Raw genomic sequence first — 25763 nt, forward strand, 5'->3', positions numbered from 1 at the left:
TCAATTATTTTACGTCAATGATGGATATCAAAATAATCGTTTCATTATGCACAATCTTAATTCTTCAATTGAATTTTTGATACTTTTACTTTGTTTTGATTTAAAAAATCGGTTTTCAAAACCCTAACAAGTTCTGAAAGAACTTCAAAGCCATTGATAATTTACCAGTGACTCGGGGTACAAAGTCATGACACCTATTGTCTTTTTCACTGACCGCTATACCTTGTTTATTTAAATCAATCAAAATGGTTATTAGATACATTCATTTCTGCATTTTTAACTTAAAAAAAAAAAAAATTCCATACAATATCATGTTACATCTGTGCAAAATACTTTAGGTCATAAGCAATCTTTGTGTAAAATGGGAACTCGCCACATTTATCCATAAAAAAGATATGGACCAGACACAAATTATTAACTTTTTCTGTCTATGACATTGAACTTGCATTAATGGCCTTGGTCCAAAGTCAATATATGACACACCCTCAGGTCATAAGCAATCTTTGTAAAACAGGAACCCTCCAAGTTTATCTCTAAGAAAGATATGGACAAGGTACAAATTATGAACCTTTTTCTTTCAGGGACCTTAACTTGCACAAATTACCTTGGGTCAAGGTCATGACACACTCTCAAGACATAAGCAATCTTTGTGTAAAACAGGAACTTACCAAGTTTATCCATAAGAAAGATATGTACCAAACATGAGTTATGAAATTTTTCTTTCAGTGACCATGAACTTGCACAAATGACCTTTGGTCAAGGTCATGACAGTTCATTTGTTGACCCCAGATTCCTTAAACACATAAAAAAGTGTCAAGAATGGACATCTTTGCTTTGTCAGAACCAAGTGAAGCATATCTCATGGTTGTAAAATGTTGGCAAATCAAACACAACTCATAATTGTGCCAGTACATGAAAAACCACAAAAAAATGCAAGTGGAGAATATTTCTTATTGTGTGTTTGATTAGAGAGCTAATGGCTAAGTGAAGAAGCTAGTGTACAATATCTTAGTGTGTACTGCCCTTACATCAAATTTTATGCCTGATCCCACCTCTGATTTTCTAGAGGTCCATGTTTGATCTGCTCCTGATTGGTATTGTTTATTGGACTTTTAAGATTAAATGCTGTTCCTTATCTCCATATCTTTCATGTAATAAGAAAGTTCAACCAATTTCACAAATATTTTTATTGATCAAAACACCATTTATTAAAAAAATAAACAAAATTATCATAATTAATCAGAAATACAGTCTACTTTTTAAACTGAAACAAAACAAAAAGTGTAGAATTGCACAAAGTTTTTTTTTTTTTAGTTGCCATTTCTAAAATGAACAAGAGGCCCACGGGCCTTATAGGTCACCTGAGTATCATGCCCTATCATTTAACCCTGCCCTAGCACTAGAACCCCTGACCCTGGGGCCATGAATTTCACAATTTTGGTAGAGGACTCAAAACTCATTACATTCATACTTACAGTTTGACTGCTTGATATCTAGGAGTAAAGAAGATTTTTAAAGATTTCATTAATTTTAGTGGTTTTGGCCCCACCCCTCAGGCCCCAGGGGGGCGGGGACCATGAAATTCACAATTTTTGTTCCCCTTCACCCATAGATGCTGTATACCAAATTTCGTTGAAATTGGTTCAGTGGTTTCAGAGAAGAAGTTAAAAATTTTCAAATAACACATGTAACACACGACACACGATGCCGGATGAAAACGGATAGCAATAGGTCACCTGAGTGACTCAGGTGACCTAAAAACCGCCTTGTGTTAAGTTTCACTCAATTCAGATCATAACTATTGGAAGATTAGTTTTTGAAAATTGCAATGAAATTTTAATATTCTGTATAATCATGGCAACATGATGCATTGAATCCTAGATCTTCTGTAGTATGTCCAAGGCCTAAAATAAAAAATGGTTTGTTTGCAGTTGCCGACCGACCCACTAAAAATGCACCCGACCCAAACTTTTTCTCAGCCGTTATTTGAGAAATTTTTTTGGAAGTTTCAAATTTTAAGGATGTTGAAACTTGTTGAATTTTTAATTTGTTAAATTTTAGTTTCTGTCAATAAGTGGCATAAAATAACTAGACCTTTATTTACATAAAATAACCCTTTGAAAATCTATGGCTTGTAATCCAACAAAAACTTTATAACTAAAATCTGTTAAAAAAAAAAAAAATCATACCTACCTACTGACCCACTCTAAAAATTATAGGTCGGCAACTGCAAACAAAGAATTTTTTAAGCTTGGCCCAATAAAGCTCTAAATATTGCTTAATATCTAGTAGTCTGGGGTAAGCATTATACTACAGTTTGATCTCTGTCATGTCCACAAACCTTGTGACATAATAACCAATGAGGTCTTCAGCTCCCCAGTAGTCCCCACAGTATCAAACTGTAAAAGGTTCACACGATATTAGTTAGACAATATTTTCAGTAAATCACTTTTTATCAAACTGTGAAAGGTTCACATGATTTTAGTTAGACAATATTTTCTTATGTCCCGAGTAGTTAAAACCTTTGCAATTTGTAAACAATAAATTTGCTGGTCAACGATGGATCCATGAACACTTCCTCAATATTCTTAGTAGTTTGTCCTTCTTCAGGGCTCCTCCGTCAGTGGTATAAGCTGGTATGTAGTATTATTTTTTTGTTTACAGTAAATCCAGTAGGCTCCAACCAAAATAACCAGGAAGAGTCCTGTCAGTGCTCCCAAAACAGCAACCCCCGTAAAGGAGTCCCCTAAAAGTAAGGAAAGTTCCTCTGGATTAACCATAAATAGCTAATATCTTTTTAAAATATTGTTGTAAACAAACAATAGTATCAACTACAGTACCGACCGGACACAACCTAACAGAAAGCGATTTGAGCGCACGGGTTGGCTCTCTGGCTCCGCTTCGGGTTCACTTGGGGTCTGCTAGGGCTGACCCCGAGCGAACCTGGAGCGCACCCAAAGCAAACCCGTAGCGGACCCCGAGCAAACCCAGAGAGCGAACCCCAAACTCAATAGCGGTCTCAGAGAGGGAACAGGCGTTCGGTATTTCTTTACAGAGTTGTCAATCAGGATTAGCGATTAACCAATCAGCGCGTCAACCTATCAAAATAGCATATTGATCCGTCGATTGGGATAAAAGATCGAACGTGTTGATTTAATTCGATATAAATCCAAACACTGTACATACAAGCAAAACGTGTGAATGTGCAGTATAGATCTATTATGATAATTAAACTATTATTTTAAATTTATTTTAATTCTCCGGGTTGTATTTTATATTTATATATATATTGTCTTTTTTTATTCAAGCAATTAATATATAAATTATATATTTTAATTTCCACGTAGAATGATACATGAATATTTACGTATTTATTTTCTTCAGATTTTTTTTATACCATTATTTAAAGTCCATGGGTAAATAAATTGGGTAAATTCATCAGTCAATGCGTAAAAAAGTAAATCAATAACTGGTATTACAATTTTTACTGACAAAAACAGGAGAGAAGAAAAATAGTTACTTTTTTGACAATTATTGTAAAATTTCATCATCTCAAGATACTTACTCTACAAGAATATTTACATGCCCATTATTCAATTATTTTATTTCCATTTCTCAATTTACGTATTCCTTTAATTATTCAAAATTCACATCAAAATTATTGATCTTCTTAACTGGGCATGAAAAAATTACATGCATATCTTCCTGTTTTTTTTTTTTTAAAAACAAGAGGCCCAGGGGCCACAGCGCTCACCTGAGCACATCAGCTAGAAAAAAAGCACATATTAGATCAGCACTGAAAGTTTACTGAGGTGGGGGGGGCTTGAATTTTAACCCCCCAGGGGTTCATGATTTGAACAAACTAGAATCTACACTACCTGAGGATGATTCCATATAAATATCACTAATCATGGCTTTGAAGTACTTGAAAGGAAGATTTCAAAAGGTTTCCCTATATATCCCTATGTAAAACTTGGGTCGGCCATTTGGCCCCACCCTAGTCCCAGGGGTCATGATTTGAACAAACTTGAATCTACACTACCTGAGGGTAATTTTACATGAGTTTCATCTTTTCTGCCCAGTGGTTCTTGGGAAGAAGATTTTTAAAGATTTTTCCTATATATATTCCTATGTAAACTTGGGTCAGACAATTTGGCCCCACCCTAGCCCTGGGGGTCATGATTTGAACAAACTTGAATCGCCACTACCTGAGGATGATTCCACATGAGTTTCATCTTTCCTGGCTGCCCCACTGGGATCCGGGTTAGAATAGGTCCTCAGTACCCCCTTGCTTGTCGTAAAAGGCGACTAAATGGGGCGGTCCATCCGATGAGACCGTATAAACCGAGGCCCCGTGTCACAGCAGGTGTGGCATGATAAAGATCCCTCCCTGCTCAAAGGCCGTAAGTGCCGAGCATATTCCTAAATTTGCAGCCCTTCACCAGCAATGGTGACGTCTCCATATCAGTGCAATATTCTGGAGAGGGACGTTAAACAGTATACAATCAATCAATCAATCAATCTTTCCTGGCTAAGTAGTTCTTGAGAAGAAGATATTTAAAGATTTTTCCAATATCTTCCTATGTAAAACTTGGGTCGGCCATTTTGGCCCAACCCTACCTCCAGGGGTCATGATTTGAAGAAACTTAAATCTACACTACCTTAGGATTATTCCACATGAGTTTCTTCTTTCCTGGTCCAATGGTTCTTGGGAAGAAGATTTTTAAAGATTTTTCCTATATCTTCCTATGTAAAAATTGGGTCGGCCATTTTGGCCCCATCCTAGCCCCGGGGGTCATGATTTGAATAAACTTGAATCTAAACTACTATGCACTAAAGGTCATGATTTGAATAAAGGAATCTAAACCTGAGGATGATTCCACATGAGTTTCATCTTTCCTGGCCCAGTGGTTCTTGAGAAGAAGATTTTTTAAAAATGCCATTATTTTTTTTCTAATTCATAATTATCTCCCCTTGGAAAAGGTTGTGGCCCTTCATCTGAAGAAACTTGAATCCCTTTCACCTAAGGATACTTTGTGGCAAGTTTGGTTGAAATTGGCACAGTGGTTCTTGAGAAGAAGATGAAAATGTGAAAAGTTAATGACAACGACGACAGACAACGATGACAGACAACGGACAAATTTTGATCAGAAAAGCTCACTTGAGCCTTCAGCTCAGGTGAGCTAAACAAGAGGCCCAGGGGCCACAGCGCTCACCTGAGCACATCGGGCTTGAATTTAACCCCCCCCCCTCCAGGCTTTCATCATTTGAACAAACTAGAATCAACACTACCTGAGGATGATTCCATATAAAAATCACTAATCATAGCTTTGAAGTACAGTGGACCTTCAGATATCTGGACGCCGGACGATTTTTCTTTGGAACGAAATTTTTAAATGTTATTCTATCTTGTTTAACTGGTGATTCAGATATCCGGATGCTTCACATATCCGGACAAATTGACTGGGAACCAAAGTGTCCGGATAAATGAGGGTCCACTGTACTTGAAAAGAAGATTTTAAAAGGTCTCCCTATATATCCCTATGTAAAACTTGGGTCGGCCATTTTGGCCCCATCCTAGCCCCGGGGATCATGATTTGAACAAACTTGAATCTACACTACCTGAGGATGATTCCACATGAGTTTCATCTTTCCTGGCCCAGTGGTTCTTGAGAAGGATTTTTAAAGATATTTCCTATATATTCTTATGTAAAACTTGGGTCGGCCATTTTGGACCTGCCCTAGCCCCGGGTCTCATGATTTGAACAAACTTGAATTTACACTACCTGAGGATGATTCCACATGAGTTTCATCTTTCCTGGCCCAGTGGTTCTTGAGAAGAAGATTTTTAAAGATTTTTCCTATATATTCCTATGTAAAACTTGAGTCGGCCATTTTGGCCCCACCCTTGCCCCGGGGGTCATGATTTGATCTACACTACCTGAGGATGATTCCACATGAGTTTCATCTTTCCTGGCCCAGTGGTTCTTGAGAAGAAGATTTTTAAAGATTTTTCCTATATATTCTTATGTAAAACTTGGGTCAGCCATTTTGGCCCCAGCCTTGCCCCGGGGGTCATGATTTGAACAAACTTGAATCTACACTACCTGAGGATGATTCCACATGAGTTTCATCTTTCCTGGCCCAGTGGTTCTTGAGAAGAAGATTTTTAAAGATTTTTCCTATATATTCCTATGTAAAACTTGGGTCGGCCATTTTGGCCCCGCCCTAGCCCTGGGGGTCATGATTTGAACAAACTTGAATCTACACTACCTGAGGATGATTCCACATGAGTTTCATCTTTCCTGGCCCAGTGGTTCTGGAGAAGAATATTTTTTAAAGATTTTTCCTATATATTCCTATGTAAAACTTGGGTCGGCCATTTTGGCCCCAGCCTTGCCCCGGGGGTCATGATTTGAACAAACTTGAATCTACACAACCTGAGGATGCTTCCACATGAGTTTCATCTTTCCTGGCCCAGCAGTTGTTGACAAGAAGATTTTTTAAAAATGCCATTAATTTTTAACAAATTCATGATTATCTCCCCTTGGAAAAGGGCACAGCCCTTCATTTGAACAAACTTGTATCCCCTTCACCCAAGGATACTTTGTGCCAAGTTTGGTTGAAATTGGCCCAGTGGTTCTTGAGAAGAAGATGAAAATGTGAAAAGTTTACGACGACGACAACGACTACAACGACAGACAACGGACAAATTTTGATCAGAAAAGCTCACTTGAGCCTTCGGCTCAGGTGAGCTAAAAAGCTGCAGCTAGCTTATAGAAAACAATTTGAGTACAGGATTGGGAGGATGAATCATAGTAATTTAAGAAAAAATTATCAGGCTTTATTATTAAAATCTAGTCTAATGATGAGAGTTTACAGTTAAGACCTCTCTCTCTCTCTCTCTCTCTCTCTCGATGTTTCTTGTATTTATTTTTAAATACACTGTATTTAGAAATATTTTTTAAAGATAATTTTTAATTCCATTAATGCGTGTCAGTGAAGTTGGGGGATATTAATATATTCTTAGCGGGTGAACGATTATTATTTGTCATTTTATTTTTTTTTCATTCTGATTAAAATCATACTCGCTCCATAATTCTGAGCGTGAAAAAGATCTGATATAATTTTTTTTAAAAAATGTCTGCTAAATATTTATTACGAACTTTTAATGTGTAACTACTATAAATAAAATCTACATATATAATGTGTAAAAGGTTACATGTAATTTATAGATGCGATATCATAATTCACGTGTTTGGCAAAGATTTAAACTAAGATTTAGCAAAACTTAAGGAATAAGAAATATAATTTTAAAATATATAACGCAAAGGAATTTTATTTAGATGCTAACATCAGTTTCACTTATACACCATTCAATACACTGAAAGTCAATTAAAACCTTTATTCTTCCTCTTCTGTTTTTTGTTTTTACCTTATAACTAAAGAAAAATAAATGCCTAATAACCCACTGTTTATTAATAACTTTGAACTTCTCGGGATCGAAAATCCGAGATCGGAGAAATCAAGAAAATAAATTATACATGTAAATCTATGTTGAATGTACAGTTGAATTTTGGAAAATTTATCAATGTTCTCCATAATGTCACTGTTTACAATTTTGATTTGATCGCCGCATAAACAACTTACAATGATCAATCCACAAACCCAGTACTGTATCGGAATATACAAGGGGCGGGGTCTAATGGCGGTGAGATTAAAGCAGGGTTCGCTTCACGCATCAGTGCTTAAAGCGGTTCCAGAAAGTGAACGCCGAGCTCGCTCTAGCGGACCCAGCGCTGACCCCTGAGCCAACCCGGAGTGCACCCAAAGCACACCCAGAGCTGTCCCCAAATTTCTAAAAGCGAACCCGAAGCAGACCCCAAGGGAACCCAGGAAGCGAACCCGGATCCGCTTTGGGTTCTCTCTGGTGTTAGGTTGTGTCCGGTCTGTACTGTATTAACAATCATTCAAAATTGAGTATTTAATTAATATATGTTTCATTATCTTATTTTCCACCTTGCTTAATTGTTCAAATATAATTATGTTAATAAACAACATAAATATTATATTGATTGTATACATTTTTTTATGTCCCATTCAAAAATATTTCACTCCTATAAAGATGTCACCATATACTGGTGATGGCCCTCAAATCTAGGCCTTTACTCGGTACTCAGGGCCATTGAGCTTTGAGGGATCTTGATGGCGCTAATGCCTTTCATGTCACAAGATCTTTTTTTTGCACTCATAGCAGAAGATGTTGCATCTGCAGTCCTATGGATGCAATACCGTATAATCCCTATTAACCGCCCCTGCTCGTATAAGCGCCCCCTAGGTCTTTTTTCAATTATCAGAAAATAAGGGCCCCCTGTACAGTGATTAAAATCATCTAGAATCGTATCAAAAGTCTGCCAAAATTTGAAGAAAATGAAAATGTAACTTGTCTATTTTTATACGCCCGTCTTAAGACGGGACGTATTATGTTATAGGCTTCGTGTCCGTCCCTCTGTCCATCTGTTAGCTTTTCTCGTGTCCGGCTCATAACTTTAATACTATAAGGCCTAGAGTTATCAAACTTTGTCAGCTGATACATCTTGGGTAGAAGGTGTGTCGCGCACAAAAAGTAGGTCGCTCTGACCTATAATTAAAACATTATAGCCAAATATGGAAAAATCCTGTCCGGTCCATAACTAGAAAACTATTAGACTTAGAATCATCAAACTTGGCCAGTTTATGCATCTTAGGTGGAAGGTGTGTCGCGGCCTATTTCAAGGTCACTGTGACCTTTAATTTATGTGAAATTTTTTAAAAAATGTGTCTTTTTTTTCTTTTCATTTACACACTCCAAAAAATGTAAGAGTATTGCACTATCCCTATTTAAAAAATGTTAAATCAAGAAAATACTTATTTTTTTTTAGCATGCTTGACAGCAATCTATAACAAATATAATGTATGTTAGAGAAATTCCACCACTCCCATGAGTGTAGTTATCAAGCACTGGGCAAGAAGAATTTTGATAACAGAAAATTGCACGTCAAATTAGAGAGAGAAATTAATGAGTTTAGTGTGAGGAGTAGCTGGTAGAGCATCAGTGCTATCTATATCCCACTGGGTATAAGGCAAATGGGGTTAGTCTGTTGGATTAAAAATAGCTCTTGTTGGCTAGCTTAAGTTTTAAAATGAATTTGATGAAAAGTGATTAAAACTAATTTGATATTGCATTTTAAACTATTTTGATATATTACATAATATTATGCACTTAAAAACTAATTTTATTGGGTGGGGGTGGAATCAGCTTGTCCATATGAATTGCATATTAAAACCTGTTTGACATTAAATCTAAAAAAAAGAATTGATGTTTTAGATGTTTTAAAATTGTTTTATGGTAGATAGTGCAGATCCAATAATCTCTTGGGAGTAATGAGTAGACAAGCATCCAGTTAAAGATTAATTAATGTGTTCAATGTAGGAAAGCTATATTCAGTGCATTGTCTTATCTGTATCCTTTGGGAATTAGACAGAAGAACTGCTGGTCAGTTTATATTTGATGGCCAGCCTTTTATTTTCAAAATTAATAAGGTATAGATTAAGTTGTTAAGACTAATTTGATATTTTTTAATATGATGGGCATTTGGCAAGGTCTAACACAACCAGTATAGAAATCTATGAATGATACAATATTTGTTATAATCAAAGCCTACACCACAGGAGATGGATAAACAAATATTTTAAGGAGTGGAAAAATCATGGAAAATCTTAAAATCAAGGTTGACATAAGATTTTCTTGCACTTTAAACTGTTTAAGATAATTGTAATTTTTTGACGGGCGTATCATGCTGTGGCGTGGCACTTTATTCAATTCTGTTACGTCATCATACCAAGGGAATCACGTGAGATAGCATTACGTCTGCGTAATAGGGTCAGTGCGTTGCTTCTGCTCGAAGTAATAGGGCGCAATTTTTTTAGAAGAGCTCATTACCGTTGTGAACGGTGTATCATACAAGAGTTCAACTTTTTTCACCAAATTTGTTGTAGACAAATATATATATTTTTTGGGTGAAGTATCTTTATCTGTCGTAGACAGATTTCATTTGTGATTTTTTGGATTTTCATCACACGTGGTGTTATCAACTTATCATGGCATCCGCCATGTTGAAAAAATCAGATCGGGGGAAAAGCACAGATCGGGAGACAATATCAGTGCCAGTTAAAATTCCCCTGAATAACATTTCAAGTGAAAATGTTTTTGAACGGATACGTTCGGCAACTGTTACAAAAAATTCTACCTGTGCACAAGAAAAACAGGATACGCCAAATGCTAGTAGTAGTACTGCTAAGAATATCACTTCTCCACGAAACGAGGTTAGTGATTTGAATGAGAACATTCTTGTCGAAAAGAGAAATTCTACTCAAAACATGGATAACTTAGCTAAGTGTTTTGATATGTTAACAAACACTATAACAGCAGGATTTCGAGGGCTAAGATCAGACATAGTCGAACTGATTTCCGATCAGAACAATCCTGAATCGGAAGGATACTCGGATTATGATTCTGAGATTGACAATAATGTAAAATCAAGGTTGACATAAGATTTTCTTGCACTTTAAACTGTTTAAGATAATTGTATCATGCTGTGGCGTGGCACTTTATTCAATTTATTGGTGGAAAATTACTCATATAGCATAATTTGGGTGGATTATCTTCACTTAAAGTAAAGTTCAACATTATTATACCCCCCCGCAAACGAAGTTTGGGGGGGTATATAGGAATCACCTTGTCCGTCTGTCTGTCTGTCTGTCTAGCTGTCTAGCTGTCCGTACGTCCGTCTGTCTGTGCAAACGTGTCTGGTCCATATCTTTCTTAAAGAGAAACATTAGAATCTACAACTCCACACAAAGATTGCCCATGACCTAAGGGTGTGTCATAACCTTGACCCAAGGTCATTTGGGGAAGTTCAAAGTCACTGGAAGAAAAATTTCATAATTCGTGTCCGGTCCATATCTTTCTTATGGATAAACTTGGTAGGTTCTCATTTCACACAAAGATTGCCCATAGCCCAAGGTTGTGTCATGACCTTGACCCAAGGTCATTTGGGGAAGTTCAAGGTCACTGGAAGTAAAATTTCATAATTTGTGTCCGGTCCATATCTTTCTTATGGATAAACTTGGTAGGTTCTCATTTCACACAAAGATTGCCCATAGCCCACGGGTGTGTCATAACCTTGACCCAAGGTCATTTGGGGAAGTTCAAGGTCACTGGAAGAAAAATTTCATAATTCATGTCCGGTCTATTTCTTTCTTATGGATAAACTTGGTAGGTTCTCATTTCACATAAAGATTGCCTATAACTTAAGGGTGTGTCATGACCTTGACCCAAGGTCATTTGGGGAAGTTCACTGGAAGAAAAATTTCATAGTTCGTGTACGGTCAATATCTTTCTTATGGAAAAACTTACTTCTGAAAAACCCAGCGGGGGATATTTTGTCCCGTTTGGACAGTTCTAGTTTTAGTGGTTCTTTGAATTTTTTAAAGTTAGAAGATGACATTAAATATTATAAAGAGAATACCAAAATAACCGCCCCCTTTTTGCAATTTTCTAAGTGCCCAGGGCAGTTAATAGGGATTATATGGTAGATGTAATAAATGCAAGTGGGAGAAAACGGAGAATATGCATATTATCCCATGTTTACCCCTTTATCCCATTGATATGACTAATTGGATATTTTTTTTTATATCCTACAGTTAATTGTGATATCACAATGGGCTTTGCGTAAGAGTGATCATGTAAAGTGAAGCAGAGTTTTATATAAACTTTAAGATAGTGTAAAACTTTGATAGTGATGTATAAAACATGGGGTAAAAAGAATCTCCCATGATTTGTAGTTGGATAATATGATTTTTATCCAACCCGCCAAGGCTCGGGGATAAAATCACACAACTCGTTAGATAAAAATATTTCTCAAGTTGATGTGTGCTGCTTTACTTCTATGATTATTACTGAGATCAAAGAAATGCCACAGACATTATTCTCAAATAAATCAGGAAAAGCATAAAAAAATTATCAGATCAGAAACATGTACTAAACCCATGCAGTTGAAATAAATATTTGACTCTAGAATGAAATACTTAATATTTAGATTTTGTCTTTCACTGTCTAAACACATCTTCACTAGCCAAGGGTTTCTGATATGCTACTCTCCTCATGAACCCTTGGCATAGGGTGAAGTCTAAAGACAGTGTTTTCATCACATGATCTCGAATCTATTAGGTATGCACAGATTGCGTTATCGACAGAAATAAAGACACGTGTTTAAAAAAAATTATATCAAAGTTTTTTCAAGAATTATTAACAAGAAATAATTGAGTTATGTTTATTTATTATTTATAGTACAAATTGGAAGCTTCAATATAGATTCTTAATCACATATTTAGAAGATATTGGATGACACCATAGCTATTCAGAGAATTGCATGTTCTCTTACAGATCGTTGTTTACTTGCGTTTTTCATTTCCGAGATTAAAGAGTCAAGAAGTATCCCGAACGCAAATATAGTCATTTACAAAAAACAATTGCTGATTGGTTGACCGGTGTCGCATAATATTCGTTCCGGGTATTTCACGTTCCGGCCGGAACCTTAAAATCATAATATTGGTTCCGGATTTTACTGTAATATAGGTTCCGGCCATGAGTTCGATCTTCGAATCGCGGTATCTGTCCAGATTTCATTCCACATTGAGTCATGGAATTAGTGGGGGGTTTTCTTGAGGTTTTAGCATCACGCAGCGACATTCTATTTTCGTGCGTCGCGCAATGTTTTGTACTTAGCAATTTTAAAAAATAGCTGAATAAATAGCCTGATGATACTCTTTCTGATACACATGACTTTGGTCGCATTATAAGGCTTTGTTTATCTTATGTATACAAATCGGTTATCTACAACTCAATTCCTTTTGTTTATTTAGTGCATGCCAGGTGTGAATCTCTCGCTTCAATGCACGCAAACCCGTAAAGACAGGTTAAGAGCATGGTTAGGAGATAAACAATTTAAGACCGGGTTTACGAAAGACTAACATTTAAAGAAACACAATGTCAAAGAATTAATTAATTGATAAATTTTTTATTTCAGAATTCGATAAAAGTAAAGAACAAATATTGATAATTATATATTTACGGAATTAAATTCTCTGTTTAAATGATATTACACGTGTTGACAAGTCGAGGCTCAAACAGGGCTTCCATTCCTCATAATTAAAGATTTTTTTTCATAATTAGATATTATTGATGAAATGGCATGATATATGTTTATGATTCACTGTTGAAGAATGTTACGTATGGTTTATTTTCTTCTAAATTAATCTTCATACTACTTGTAGGTACAGTACATGTATTTCATGATGATGTGATTTATTCTGTAATGAAATAAACATGAAAACATAAGAATACGAGTATGGTTTATTCCCTTTAATACCAAAAAGCCAAGCACGTGTAGTTAATGAAAATGATAATTTTTTTAATCGTCGGAAGAAAAAAAATAGTAATAATTGAGATATGAAAAGTAAAGACAATATATGTTGACTGGCTCGGCTTTTTATTTAATACGATCAAGTTTTCTAAAAAAAAAAAAAATTATTTTTTTTTCTTTTCTTTTCTTTCCTCTTTTTTTTTTTTTTTTTTTTGCTATTTCTTTGTTTTAAAGGAATTAAAATGCACGTTAGTGTTACCTCGAGGAATGTCCTAACCACCAACCGCTTAAGATATGTGGTAAAAATAATTATTTCTGCATGGGTGTTTGAATACATAAAACACGATGAAGTTGGTAAAAATATGATCGTTTTATACATGCCATTCATAGGCGTCGGAACCGGAGGGGGTGGGAGTAGGGAGGCTTAGCCCCCACTTTTTTTTTGCAAAAATAGGCATAATATAGACATCGTACATTGGGGCGTAGGTTTAACCCCCCCCCCCCCCCCCCACACACACACACACTTTTTCAACCGACACGTTGCAGTTGAGTTTAAAAAAGGGTAAATGGTAGTGTTTGGAAAAAATACTGGCACTGGAAGAAGTTCTATCATAACCCCAACCCCAACCCCAACCCCCACGAAATAGAATTTTCGTGTTTAGACAATTGACACATTTTCCTTTTTTGCTTGTCAAGAATTTTTTTTGTAGGTTTGATTTTTTTCTTTCACTTAAGCCGCCCCCCCTCTTTCAATTTGCTTCTGACGCCAATGTCATTATATTGAAATAATCTCAACTGCTTCGGAGAAAAAAAATATTAAATAAATACATGAAGGTTAAAAAAAATGTACATTTACACAGGTACATGTAGGTTAAAGGTAAACTGCAATAATGTTCATGTAGCTGCGCTAGTGTTACCCCTTCTCCAATTGGATAAGTATTTTAGAAAAGATATAAGGCATCATGTAACATCTTTTCTTGTTCTTTGTCCAAGTTGATCAACAAACTCTCTCTCTCTCTCTCTTCCACGAAGAGGAAGTCACCTCTATAAACTTTCTTTAATTTTTTGAATATGTGTTGTTTCTCTGCTGTTTTTATTATTTACATCGGCTTAAACCAATAAATGCAGCAGATTGGTTTAGATCTTTTGAATGTATCCCCCCTATCCCTCCGTTTTTGTCCCAATAAAAAACAATAAATTGTATATTTTTATCTACTTGGAAAGGGCTTGAATAAATCTTTTTTGATGTTTTAATCTTTAAATGCATACATGTCAATGAGCGCATTCTTATTAACTGTTCTCTCCATTTCTATTTGTACAGGTATATACATATATTCACACGGTATGATGTTCATAAATGGATTTAGTTCATTAAAGAAATCATTAATTTACAGTAAATAGTTGATTTATTTATACAAAAAACATTCTTAATTGTTGTCCGCAGTCATCTTAAAGTTAGGACTAAGATTAGGAGGTCTCCTAAGATAGGATAGCTTCGATGGCCTCAGATATGTCGTAAGTTCGTCTTAAGAGATGTCTTAGTCCTAAGATAGCTTCATAAGCATGCCTGCAGGTTTTCATTTTAAATTAAGATTTTACATTCCCATCGAGTTCTAGAGCGGAAATCTATTATATCTATAGGATTAGTCATTCAAAGATGTCTTTTGAAAAATCAGGTAGGCGATAGAACAAACGTTCGCGGTTGCCTTCCCCACTAAGACTCCTTTGTTTGTTGAACACATTCAACAAATTGTTAATTAAAATATAGAAAATTTTATACCAAGCAAATCAAGTTTTTTGTCTACTGTTTACTGCAGGGGAAGGGGTGTGTGTGTGTGTGTGTGAGGGGGGGGGGGTGAGTGAGCAGACTTCACAATGCTATTCATATAATTAGTAAAATACAGATCTGTGTCTGTAATACATTTCTTCTTCAGTGTTATTTTTACTAATGAATACAAATGTTCTTGTACTTACGTGCATAAATAAAAATGAGTTGAATTTTATTCAAACGTTTTCAGCCGTGTCATTGAAACATTTCCAAGTTGATCATGTGCATGTTTTGTTGACATATAACATTAAAATTAAAAAAAAAAAAAACAAAAAACTTCACCTGTCGAAGAAAAATAATCAACAAACGGGAAACACTTTTCCTTCTTATTAAATGCTTAAATTATAAATTCCCTTTTTAGATCCGGCATGCACTCATTTCCCATTATGTTCTTGTATTTTAATTTATTTTATATTTGGTTTAAAAAAACGCAACTACATGTATGGATGTTTAAAAAATTGTAAGGAAATTAAAATATTATACCTAATAATTAAAGTATTTTATGGTAAATATGATTAATCTATCACCATTATCATCTGATCAGGGTGATCATGTGTGCTTACGGCGATTCGCAAGACTGAGCAATTATTCGTATCGATAGAAGTCAAGTCTATCGTAAAACAGCACGATGGGGGGTATATCAATGTAAACAAGTTTCACACCTTCTTTTGTTTACAAAGAATCAAAATAATCAACTGGAATTTCATGGATTAATATAATATTTAAATCAGAGACATCAATAAATATATAATGTCTCTGGTAAAAAGACCGCATATTCCGACTTGAAATGTAAACACATAATTATGTATGTCTTACGATTAAATCCTGCTGTATCATATACGAAAGTATAAAAGAAAGAAGAAAATTAAAATTAACAGCCAATATTAAATATAAATAGAGAGTTTAATAGGGTGCTTGGTTGCCCGGAACGTTTTTTACGGCCGAAACCAATCTTACGCGGGCCGGAACGTTTATTATGGCCCGGAACCAATATTATAGGTATTTAGCGTTCCGGCCGGAACGCCAAGTTACCCGGAACGTATATTATGCGACACCGGGCGTACCAAATCCTAATCAGAACTCGATAAAAAAAACCCAACTTCTATCAACACCATATGCCAAGGGTTCATGAGGAAAGTAGCGTATCAGAATTTATGCTACAAACAAATTTATGATAATATGAAAGGCTAAAGCACTCATCATCTGCCTTCCATATGCAGTTAGAACATAACCTACTTATTCAGCCAATCAAATGCTTCCATTCCTCGCGAAGAATTCTTCTATTTCTGAAAAATTCAACGGTGTCTGATTGGTTCACTTGACAGTTAAATGGGTATGTCTTCATTGGTCTTTGTTCAACAAACTATTCAAAACCTACGTGCTGTTTACAATGATATTTAAACTTTCTAAACCTTGCTACACTTTTTTCCCCACTGTAATCTTTTGTCGCCTTTCTGAATATTATTTTTTTCACATTTAGGTACATACAGAAAATACAACCATCGTCATGTATATCAGAGAAGAACATTGTCTTTGAAGACAGATTTTAATCACAATTTTCAACAATTTTTTATTTGATACTATACACCGATACCCACTCCTGCTGACTAGGACCTTGTCATCTTAACACAATCAATTTTCATAAATATAGATATTACGATTCTTGTTACATTGTTGTATTCATTTAGTTCCAGTAACTTTAATATCTTCACCTTACCATTTCCCCAGTAAATCAAGCTATTTCATATAATCTCGTGCTAACCTGACTGGGTTGGGAGTCCATTCTGAAACCGTGTGTGTTCGATATTGATTGCGTGCTCGATATGTACAACGAGCAGTCAAGTTGAGCCTTATATATGACACAGCCGTGGGAGGAGTTTATTTTTAATCCAATCATTTGATTGGCTGAGGTTCTGTTCTAAGTCAGTAAGATCATATGAAGAGAAATCTTCGTCATGAAGAATGGGCGGAGCGAGGCTCCGCCCATTCTTCATGACGAAGATTTCTCTTCATATGATCTTACTATTACGTAAACAAACAAATTTATCTTCTGGTGTAAAATTGAACAGAGTAATCGAGACATGGTGACCTACATTTCTCTATAAAGGAAAAGATCAGTTATATTTAAGGACAGATGATACAATTTTTTTCTTTGAAAAAGATTTAATATCATGTCACAAGTTTAGAAAAGTGGATAGTTCTTATAATTTTTTCTCCGAAGAAATGGAAAATGAAATAGACTTGGAAAATATTAGTAATATTTCAATAAAAAAAAAACAAATTTAGACAAATCACATTCAGTAAAGGTTTACAGGTGAAAACAAATTTCAGAATATGTTATCTTGGCGCTAAAAGTGTAATATAAACTTTAGAAAAATATACCAAGCCAGGTGAATTTTAAGAGGAAGATCAAAATGACAAAAAATTAGCAATATCACATAGGCTGATTTTTACCATTTAGCTTTTCCTAATGAAATTCACCTGGCTTGGTATATTTTTCTTAAGTTTATATTACACTTTTAGCACCATGTTAACATATTCTGAAATTTGTTTTCACCTGTAAACCTTTACTGAATGTGATTTGTCTATATTTGTTTTTTCATTGAAATATTACTAATATTTTCCCAGTCTTTTTCATAATCCAGTTCTTAGGAGAAAAAATTCTAAGAACCATCCACATTTCTAAACTTGTAACATGATATTAAATCTTTTTCAAAGAAAAAATTTGTTTATATCATCTGTCCATAATAGCTGTAAATTAGTAGAATAGAAATAAAGTCCTTGTTGTGAATGATGCAGGATAACCTCCTCTGTCTTGAAATATTGTTTGAAAGATAAAATTCAAACAACATTTCAAGACAGAGGAGGTTATCCTGCAACTTTCATGAAAAGGCGGACCTTATTTTTTAAGTATGTAATAAACAACATAATACATACCCTTTCCACATCACAATCTGTAACAGGATGTGATATGGAAAAGGGTATGTATTAATCTCTATATATTTCTGTGAATAATAAAAAAGAATCTTTTCTGAAAATGGCCAAGTTTACTGCTAGGCGAATCATGTTAGAATTGTAACCAATGATCCTCTTGTTAATGATTTATAACAGCTAAACTCAAATAAACATACAATTTTTTTTTATTACAAAAAAGGAAATCAGTCAATATAAATTCATTCTGAACTGGTAAAGTGAAAAAAAAAAAAATTATTACAGGTTTGAGAAATTCAACGGCATAACAATGTCAATGACATAACCACAACAAATATTATTGATAACACAATAGGACCTAGCTCTTTGTAGTCTATCTCTGAAAATGAAGTTAAAAAATTCTGTTGTTTACATGTGCTTGGAGGTTTTGAATGAATTTAATGAAAAAAAAAGAAAAAAAGGATTACATGCAGAATTAAAACATTAGATGTGTTTGTGAAACACTGATGCCCTCATTTGGCAGCTTTTCACGAGGATTGAAATCTGTACCAAAAGTGAAGATAATTTTATTTTTTCCTTACATATTTCATTGAAAACATTTTGTAAAATCACTGACAAATGGTCAATTTTTGTCCAAATTCATTATTTATTTCATTACTTAAACCAGAAAATGTATAGTTATCTTTTTTAAGGTACATTGATACTCTGATAAGAGAGATAACCCTAAATGACACAAATGTCTATTATTCCCTTATAAATTTGTCAAGTTGAAGTGCCTTTTCTGTCAAATTCTGCCCCGAAAGCCATGCTATAATAGTTTGTATTTTAAGAAGCATATACATTTCCTTTGGAAAATCATAAAAGTTAAAGAAAAATTTAATATAAGCAAGCAAAGGGTTTATGAACCCTAAAAGATCATTACATATTCAGTTTTAGTATTAAAACAAGATGTGCTTGTGAAACACTGTGCCCCCGGCGGCAACAAAATTCGAAAAAGCTATTCTTAGCATAAAGGTTACAGTCAAGGTCACAAGGTCATTGACCTCTGTGTCGTTTGAAAGCACTTAATTAGTGAAGTAGGCATACTAAATATAAAGTATCTATCTCCTATGGTTCAAAAGTTATACCGAAAGTTCGAAAAATCTATTTTTAGCATATAGGTCACAGTCAAGGTCAAAAGGTCATTGTCCTTGGTGTCAGTTGAAAGTGCTTATTTAGTGGAGTATGCATTTTAAATATGAAGTCTCTATCTCGATCTGTTCAAAAGTTATGGCGAAGGTTAAAGTTGATAACAAATAGAATAAAAGTAGGTCAAACTCCAAGGTCAAGGTCAAGAGGTCAAATTTGGTGGTACCCAAAGAAAGGTCATGTCACAAGTAACACACCTACGAATTATGAAAGCCATAGCCCCAACCACTCAATAAATATGGGCTAGGTTAAAGTTGGGGGACAAACAAACAAACAAACAAACAAACAAACAGACAGACAGACAGACAGACAGACAGACAGGACAAAAACAATATACCCCCGATCTTTCGATCCGGGGGCATAAAGATGATTCCTCACTTAACATCAGTTCTAAAATTCAAGATCAATGTTGATTATATAATTCATTGTGAGTATGTGACTTAAAGGCCGAGGTTTTCAACCGTATGGTTTTCCTCAGGTAAGTTTAGTGTGGGGTGGAGCTTAATCAAAGTGGCTGAGAAGCCCCGAGGGAATGACGCTAGCTTGTGTATACTACCTATATACACAGGATGTTACCTGAGCCCTAGAGTGTATTACCTGTATGCGCTTTCCTACGACTTTGTAAACCGAGGTCGTTTTTTTATGTTTAGCTCATGAATTGAAATGCGAAATAAAGCATTTTTTGTAACAGACAGAATCCTTCTCAATTTCTTTCTTTTAAAATAATTGATATTTTTAATAATTCGGCATTTTTTATATACAGTGTGTTTCTTAATGAAGTGTTATAACAAAAATACATTTAGCACCAAAATCTGACGTTGTAATCTGGTGACAAAAAGGGAAGTAATTCAAATTACACATCGTCTACGCAAAACGAAAGAAGAAAGTGAATCATAAAACAGTCTCTCGGTAAATAACAATGAAACTTAAAAACAATGTTTTGAGAATAAAATGTTGAAATAGAAATATTACTGTCTAAATAAATATCTTTCTAAGATAAACCCTACTTGATTTTTCCATAACACATGGTCTGTAAAAATGGCCGGGGCTTCGGACCGGGGTTGATTCCCCGACACCTATGAAATGGGAATTAAACATCTGCATCATTTTTTTTCTTTCAGGATTCATTATTAATTTCAAACATTAAATAAAAAGCAAGATGCTATATTCCGAGTAATTTCTCTTCTAAAACTTATTATTATACCGTAACTTCGTCACCATGTCTCGAATGAAAGCGACACATACAGGTTTGTCTTATAAATATAAATTCGCTTGACTCATGAACAATGTTACAATGTTGTCATACTTGTTTTAAAAAATAATATTATTTAATTCCATGATACTAGCTTCAAACGTAGGTCGCTTTATTTTGTTAATGAAAGAAAAAGTGAGCAAGCTCACATACCCCACGCTCCCCCAAAACTCAAAGTGCTGAAAATCCCGGAAAAAATGAAAGAATTGGAATTTCCTGGTAATATGCACATCTACAAATTGTGTCCTAAATATCTGCAAAGTTTGATGAAATTCTGTGCAGCGGTTTATGAGGAGTTGCGCTGACAAACTGTTCATCACTATATTCAAGATATCCCCAAAAATCTAAGTTGTAAAGTGCCGAAATTCACAGAAAAATAAAGGAATCGGAATTTCCTGGTAAAATGCACATCTATACATTGTGTCCTAAATGTCTGCAAAGTCTGACGAAATTCTGTGCAGCGGTTTATGAGGGGTCGCGCTGACAAAATGTTCATCTGTATATTCAAGGTATGGCCAAAAATCTAATTTGAAAAGTGCCAAAATTCCCAGAAAAATAAAGGAATCAGAATTTCCTGGTAATATGCACATCTACACACTGTGTCCAAAATATCTCCAAAGTTTGACAAAAATCTGTGCAGCGGTTTATGAGAAATTGCGTTGACAAAATGTTCATCTCTATATTTAAGGTATGGCCAAAAATCTAATTTGAAAAGTGCCAAAATTCCCAGAAAAATAAAGGAATCGGAATTTCCTGGTAATACGCACATCTACACACTGTGTCTTAAATATCTCCAAAGTTTGACAAAAATCTGTGCAGCGGTTTATGAGGAGTTGTGCTGACAAAATGCTCATCTCTATATTTAAGGTATGGCCAAAAATCTAAGTTGAAAAGTGTGGAAATTCTAAGAAAAAATAAAGGAATCGGAATTTCCTGGTAATATGCACATCTACACACTGTGTCCTAAATATCTGCAAAGTTTGACAAAATTCTGTGCAGTGGTTTATGAGGAGTTGCGCTGACAAACTATTCATCTCTATATAAAAGGTATGGCCAAAAATCTAAGTTAAAAAGTGTGGAAATTCCCGGAAAAAATAACGGAATCGGAATTTCCTGGTAATATGCACATCTACACATTGTGTCCTAAATACCTGCAAAGTTTGACGAAATTCTGTGCAGCGGTTTATGAGGAGTTGCGCTGACAAACTGTTCATCTCTATATTCAAGGTATGGCCAAATGCCTAAGTTAAAAAGTGTGGAAATTCCCGGAAAAAATAATGAAATCGGAATTTCCTGGTAATATGCACATCTACACATTGTGTGTCCTAAATACCTGCAAAGTTTGACGAAATTCTGTGCAGCGGTTTATGAGGAGTTGCGCTGACAAACTGTTCATCTCTATATTCAAGGTATGGCCAAATGCCTAAGTTAAAAAGTGCGGAAATTCCCGGAAAAAATAATGGAATCGGAATTTCCTGGTAATATGCACATCTACACATTGTGTGTCCTAAATATCTGCAAAGTTTGACGAAATTCTGTACAGCGGTTTATTAGGAGTTGCGCTGACAAAAAAAAAGGACTGACTGACACTCTGACCGACACTCTGACACACTGACAGACTGGTCAAAAACATTATACCTCAAGCAACTAGTTGCGTGGGGTATAATTAATGGAGGAATAAATGTACGTTAACTCATTTTTTTACACGGAAATTAAAATTATCAATTGTAATCGTGATATGAAATCCTCCCGTTTAAAATTAAATTTATAATAGCCATGATTTTCTTGTCATTTATTTAATTATTTGATAGATTGATTATATTTATGGCATATTCTTATGAATTAAAAAAAGAAAAGAACGATTTGATTGCTTCTTTATCACGTTGGCATAAGCGGTAGGCATCAAAAGCCTGAAAGTTAATTCGATGGCCGGTACGATCTCCAGACAAGGTACACAAGATATACACAACAGAAGCCAACTAAATGTCAATCAATTCAAAGTATCCAATCCCAGGCTTAAATTCAGATGATTGACAGAGGTTCCAAGACTAGGTAAATTTGAAGGAGGTGCTTATTTCCTCCCCCTTTAAATTTTCATGTCGCACTTTAATTACAATATTTTTAAAATATTGATGCTGATCAGATAAAAACTTGTTTTTATCGACTACAACAATTTCTTGGATTATCATTGGTACAATGGTAAAATCTGTAAAGAATTGTTGTCATACCAGTGATTTTACAAAATGTTGTTTTCAATGAAATATACAGGGAAAAAATAAATTTATCTTCACTTTTAGCACACATCTGTATAGTGTATATATAGACCAAACTCTATAAGGTCAAGGTAAAATATTTTTATACCCAATGAAAGGTTTCCTCACAAGGAATAAACCTGTCAAGTATGAAAACCCTAGCACCAACTATTCAGAAATTATAGCTATTATTAATGTTCAGAAATTTTTGGTTAAAGTGGGTCAACCTCCAAGATCAAGGTCACAAGGTCAAATTTGGTTGTACCAAAAGAAAGTTCTTGTCTAAAGAAATACACCTGTGAAATATGAAAGCCATATCCCTACCCACTCAAAAGTTATGGGCTAAAGTGGCATGTATATTCCTACGCCAGATACATGAAGGTCTTGGTTTGAGTACTATATTATTTGGCGCATGAAGAAAGCGGTGAACAGTCAGAGATTTCATCATAGCGATATGTGCGCCGAGCTAAAGCTCGACGCCATAAAAAGTACTGGTAATTTCTGATCACATGGAAAATAGTCTTATTTACGTTAAACATGCTCCAATGTTTTGCTCTGCTTAAAGTGTCTGTTTAACTCACCTGAAGCCTGTCTTTCTTTGGACCTAGGCTTTGCTAATTGGCATTCTGTTTCGATATCTTTGACCAACATGTCCAATAGTAAACTGGTAAAGAGAGAAGAGGGGCAGCTATCTTTGCATCCTGAATATAAAATAGCATACTTTAAATCACTCTTTATTTGCAAGAACTTTATTTTTGCATTATTACTTGGGACATGCATAATTTTCACAAGAAAGTGTGCATGCGAAAATTTGATTCTCGTGAATATGATTATTCCTTAAGATTATGTAGAACAATGAATTTATTTCATTGTTGAAGTTGGGTCAGTGGTTCCAGAGATGAGGCTGAAAATGTTTAAACGTTAATGCATGACAGATGATGATGGAAGAAAACAGATAGCAATAGGTCACCTGAGTAAATTCTATTAAATGATATCCAAATTGACCAAAAAATATCAATTTTCATTTCTTAAGAATAAGTTGGTTATTTGTTGAAATATTGTATCTCACTTTGACTACTGTAAATTCCTAGTTATATGCAAGGAATTTATTACCGTGTAATTTCGCAAGAAGCATCACTTACAAAATAAAACTAATCACTTATATTTTAATGGTGCTGAAATCAATATATTTTCTTGATCAACTGTCCATTCAAGAATATTTATTCTCGCAAATTGAAGTTAAAAAGCCATTTGACGAAAGTAAGTACTCCCGAAAAATAAGGAATCTACAGTATTTTGTGTATCGGAAGCTTCTGCTTCCATGCTGCTTGGCTTTTTGTTTATTTTTCTTCTGTGCTATTTATAGTAAGCCTGGCAATTGGCCAATATGATTAAAATCAGATCTTTGTTACAATCTGAAATTCTGATGGTGTTTGTACAGCAACAATAAGAATTTTAAACAGATTGGGCAATTGGCATGCCTAAGTCAGGGCCCTGCCTAACAGTGATGTCAACGAGTATGAATGGTTATGCTTGCTGATTGTTTTTATCTTTATCTCACCTTTAATGGGGACAGGAAAGAGACGAAGATTTGGAGAGTTGGTTTCATTTCTGAGGTAAACATTTACAACAAAGTTAGAAGGGCCTTTTTCATGGAGTTCTATGGCAATGGACGTTGAATACTGAGGCTGTACGGCAGGGAATTCTGGGTACCTGAAGTACTTCAAAGCCGATAACAACCCAACTATTGTGTCATCATGCTGCAATGAATACAAGGAATTTAGCCAAGCCTCATTTATCAAAGCTACATTGTACTGAAAAAAAAAATTATTGCCTCAAAAACTTTAAATCTCAGCTATGATTCCACCCTACACACAAGATGTCATGATTTTAACAAACTTTAATGTACAATTCATATGAATTAATGCATGTAACTCAGTAAGACTCATTCCTGTAAAGAAGATTCCTAATGTAATACTAATAAAAAGAAAAACAATCCCTTATCCATCATCCCCAAGTCATTGAGGCAACTCCAGAAAATTGCTAGTTGGCATATGATTTATGGTCATAAGAACAATGTTACACTTATTGAGGAACATGATTTCCCTTAGAGCTATAAACTAAACAAACTTATCTAAATCTTTCTTAACACTTTAATCTTTCAACACAATAAGGACTTTCCTCTCTAGCACAGTGGTTCTAGAAAAGCTGATGCCATCAAATTTTTACTGTTTCATACTGTTCTTTTGGAAGAAATCTGCATTTCATTTGCTAAAGAGGAAAAGTCACTTAGGGCCTTAATTGGCCCTGAGAATTTCTGAAAAATCAAATCTGCTCAGTTTAGCTAGTTGCAAATGCAGTACTGTGTAAGTGGAAATTTTAGCGAGATGCAAAATTAGAGATTTGTCTTTAAAATCTGGTAATTTGTTTTTAGCAAGATGTCAATTTAGCGATTTTAAAATGCACATTAAAGTAGCTATTAGAAATAAAACGCAATTGATTTTTAGCAATATCTAATTTTAGCGATATCAGCACCCTTGCTGATAATGCCAAAATTAAATCCTTGCTAAAAATTCTACTTATACGGTATTTATCACTTGGAGTGTTGGTGCAGACCACATATCTAAATCTAATTTTCCCTCTATTCAATGCATTATGACGTCATAAAATGCATCAGTTTCCTCATATCCTGTAAATTTCTTTAAAAATGACCTAAAGTTGAAGTGTTTTTTCAATTTTTCATATAGAGCACAACTTCTGATCCAAAATATGCAAATACTTAATGAAAGATTTGTTTCTGAACAAACCCTTATTAAATTAAACCTCACTTCCAATTATCAATAAAG

At 34.8% G+C, this 25763-nt stretch overlaps 1 protein-coding gene across 1 annotated transcript in view; it reads right to left on the reverse strand.

The window, feature by feature from the left end:
• Positions 1-2458: 2458 nt before the first annotated feature.
• Positions 2459-25763, reverse strand: part of LOC134234278 (lysosomal acid phosphatase-like) — a 36154-nt gene continuing 12849 nt past the window's right edge. The window contains exons 6-8 of the mRNA XM_062716331.1: positions 24479-24677; positions 23499-23618; positions 2459-2746 (exon numbers count right to left, since the gene is read on the reverse strand). Of these exons, the coding sequence (XP_062572315.1) occupies positions 2607-2746; positions 23499-23618; positions 24479-24677 (459 nt within the window). The 3' untranslated portion in view covers positions 2459-2606. The remainder of the gene's footprint in view (positions 2747-23498; positions 23619-24478; positions 24678-25763) is intronic.

This window comes from Saccostrea cucullata, unplaced genomic scaffold (genome assembly GCF_032062105.1).
Source record: "Saccostrea cucullata isolate Sc308-1 unplaced genomic scaffold, CSIRO_AGI_Scuc_v1 ctg165, whole genome shotgun sequence".
NCBI classification, from domain to species: domain Eukaryota; kingdom Metazoa; phylum Mollusca; class Bivalvia; order Ostreida; family Ostreidae; genus Saccostrea; species Saccostrea cuccullata.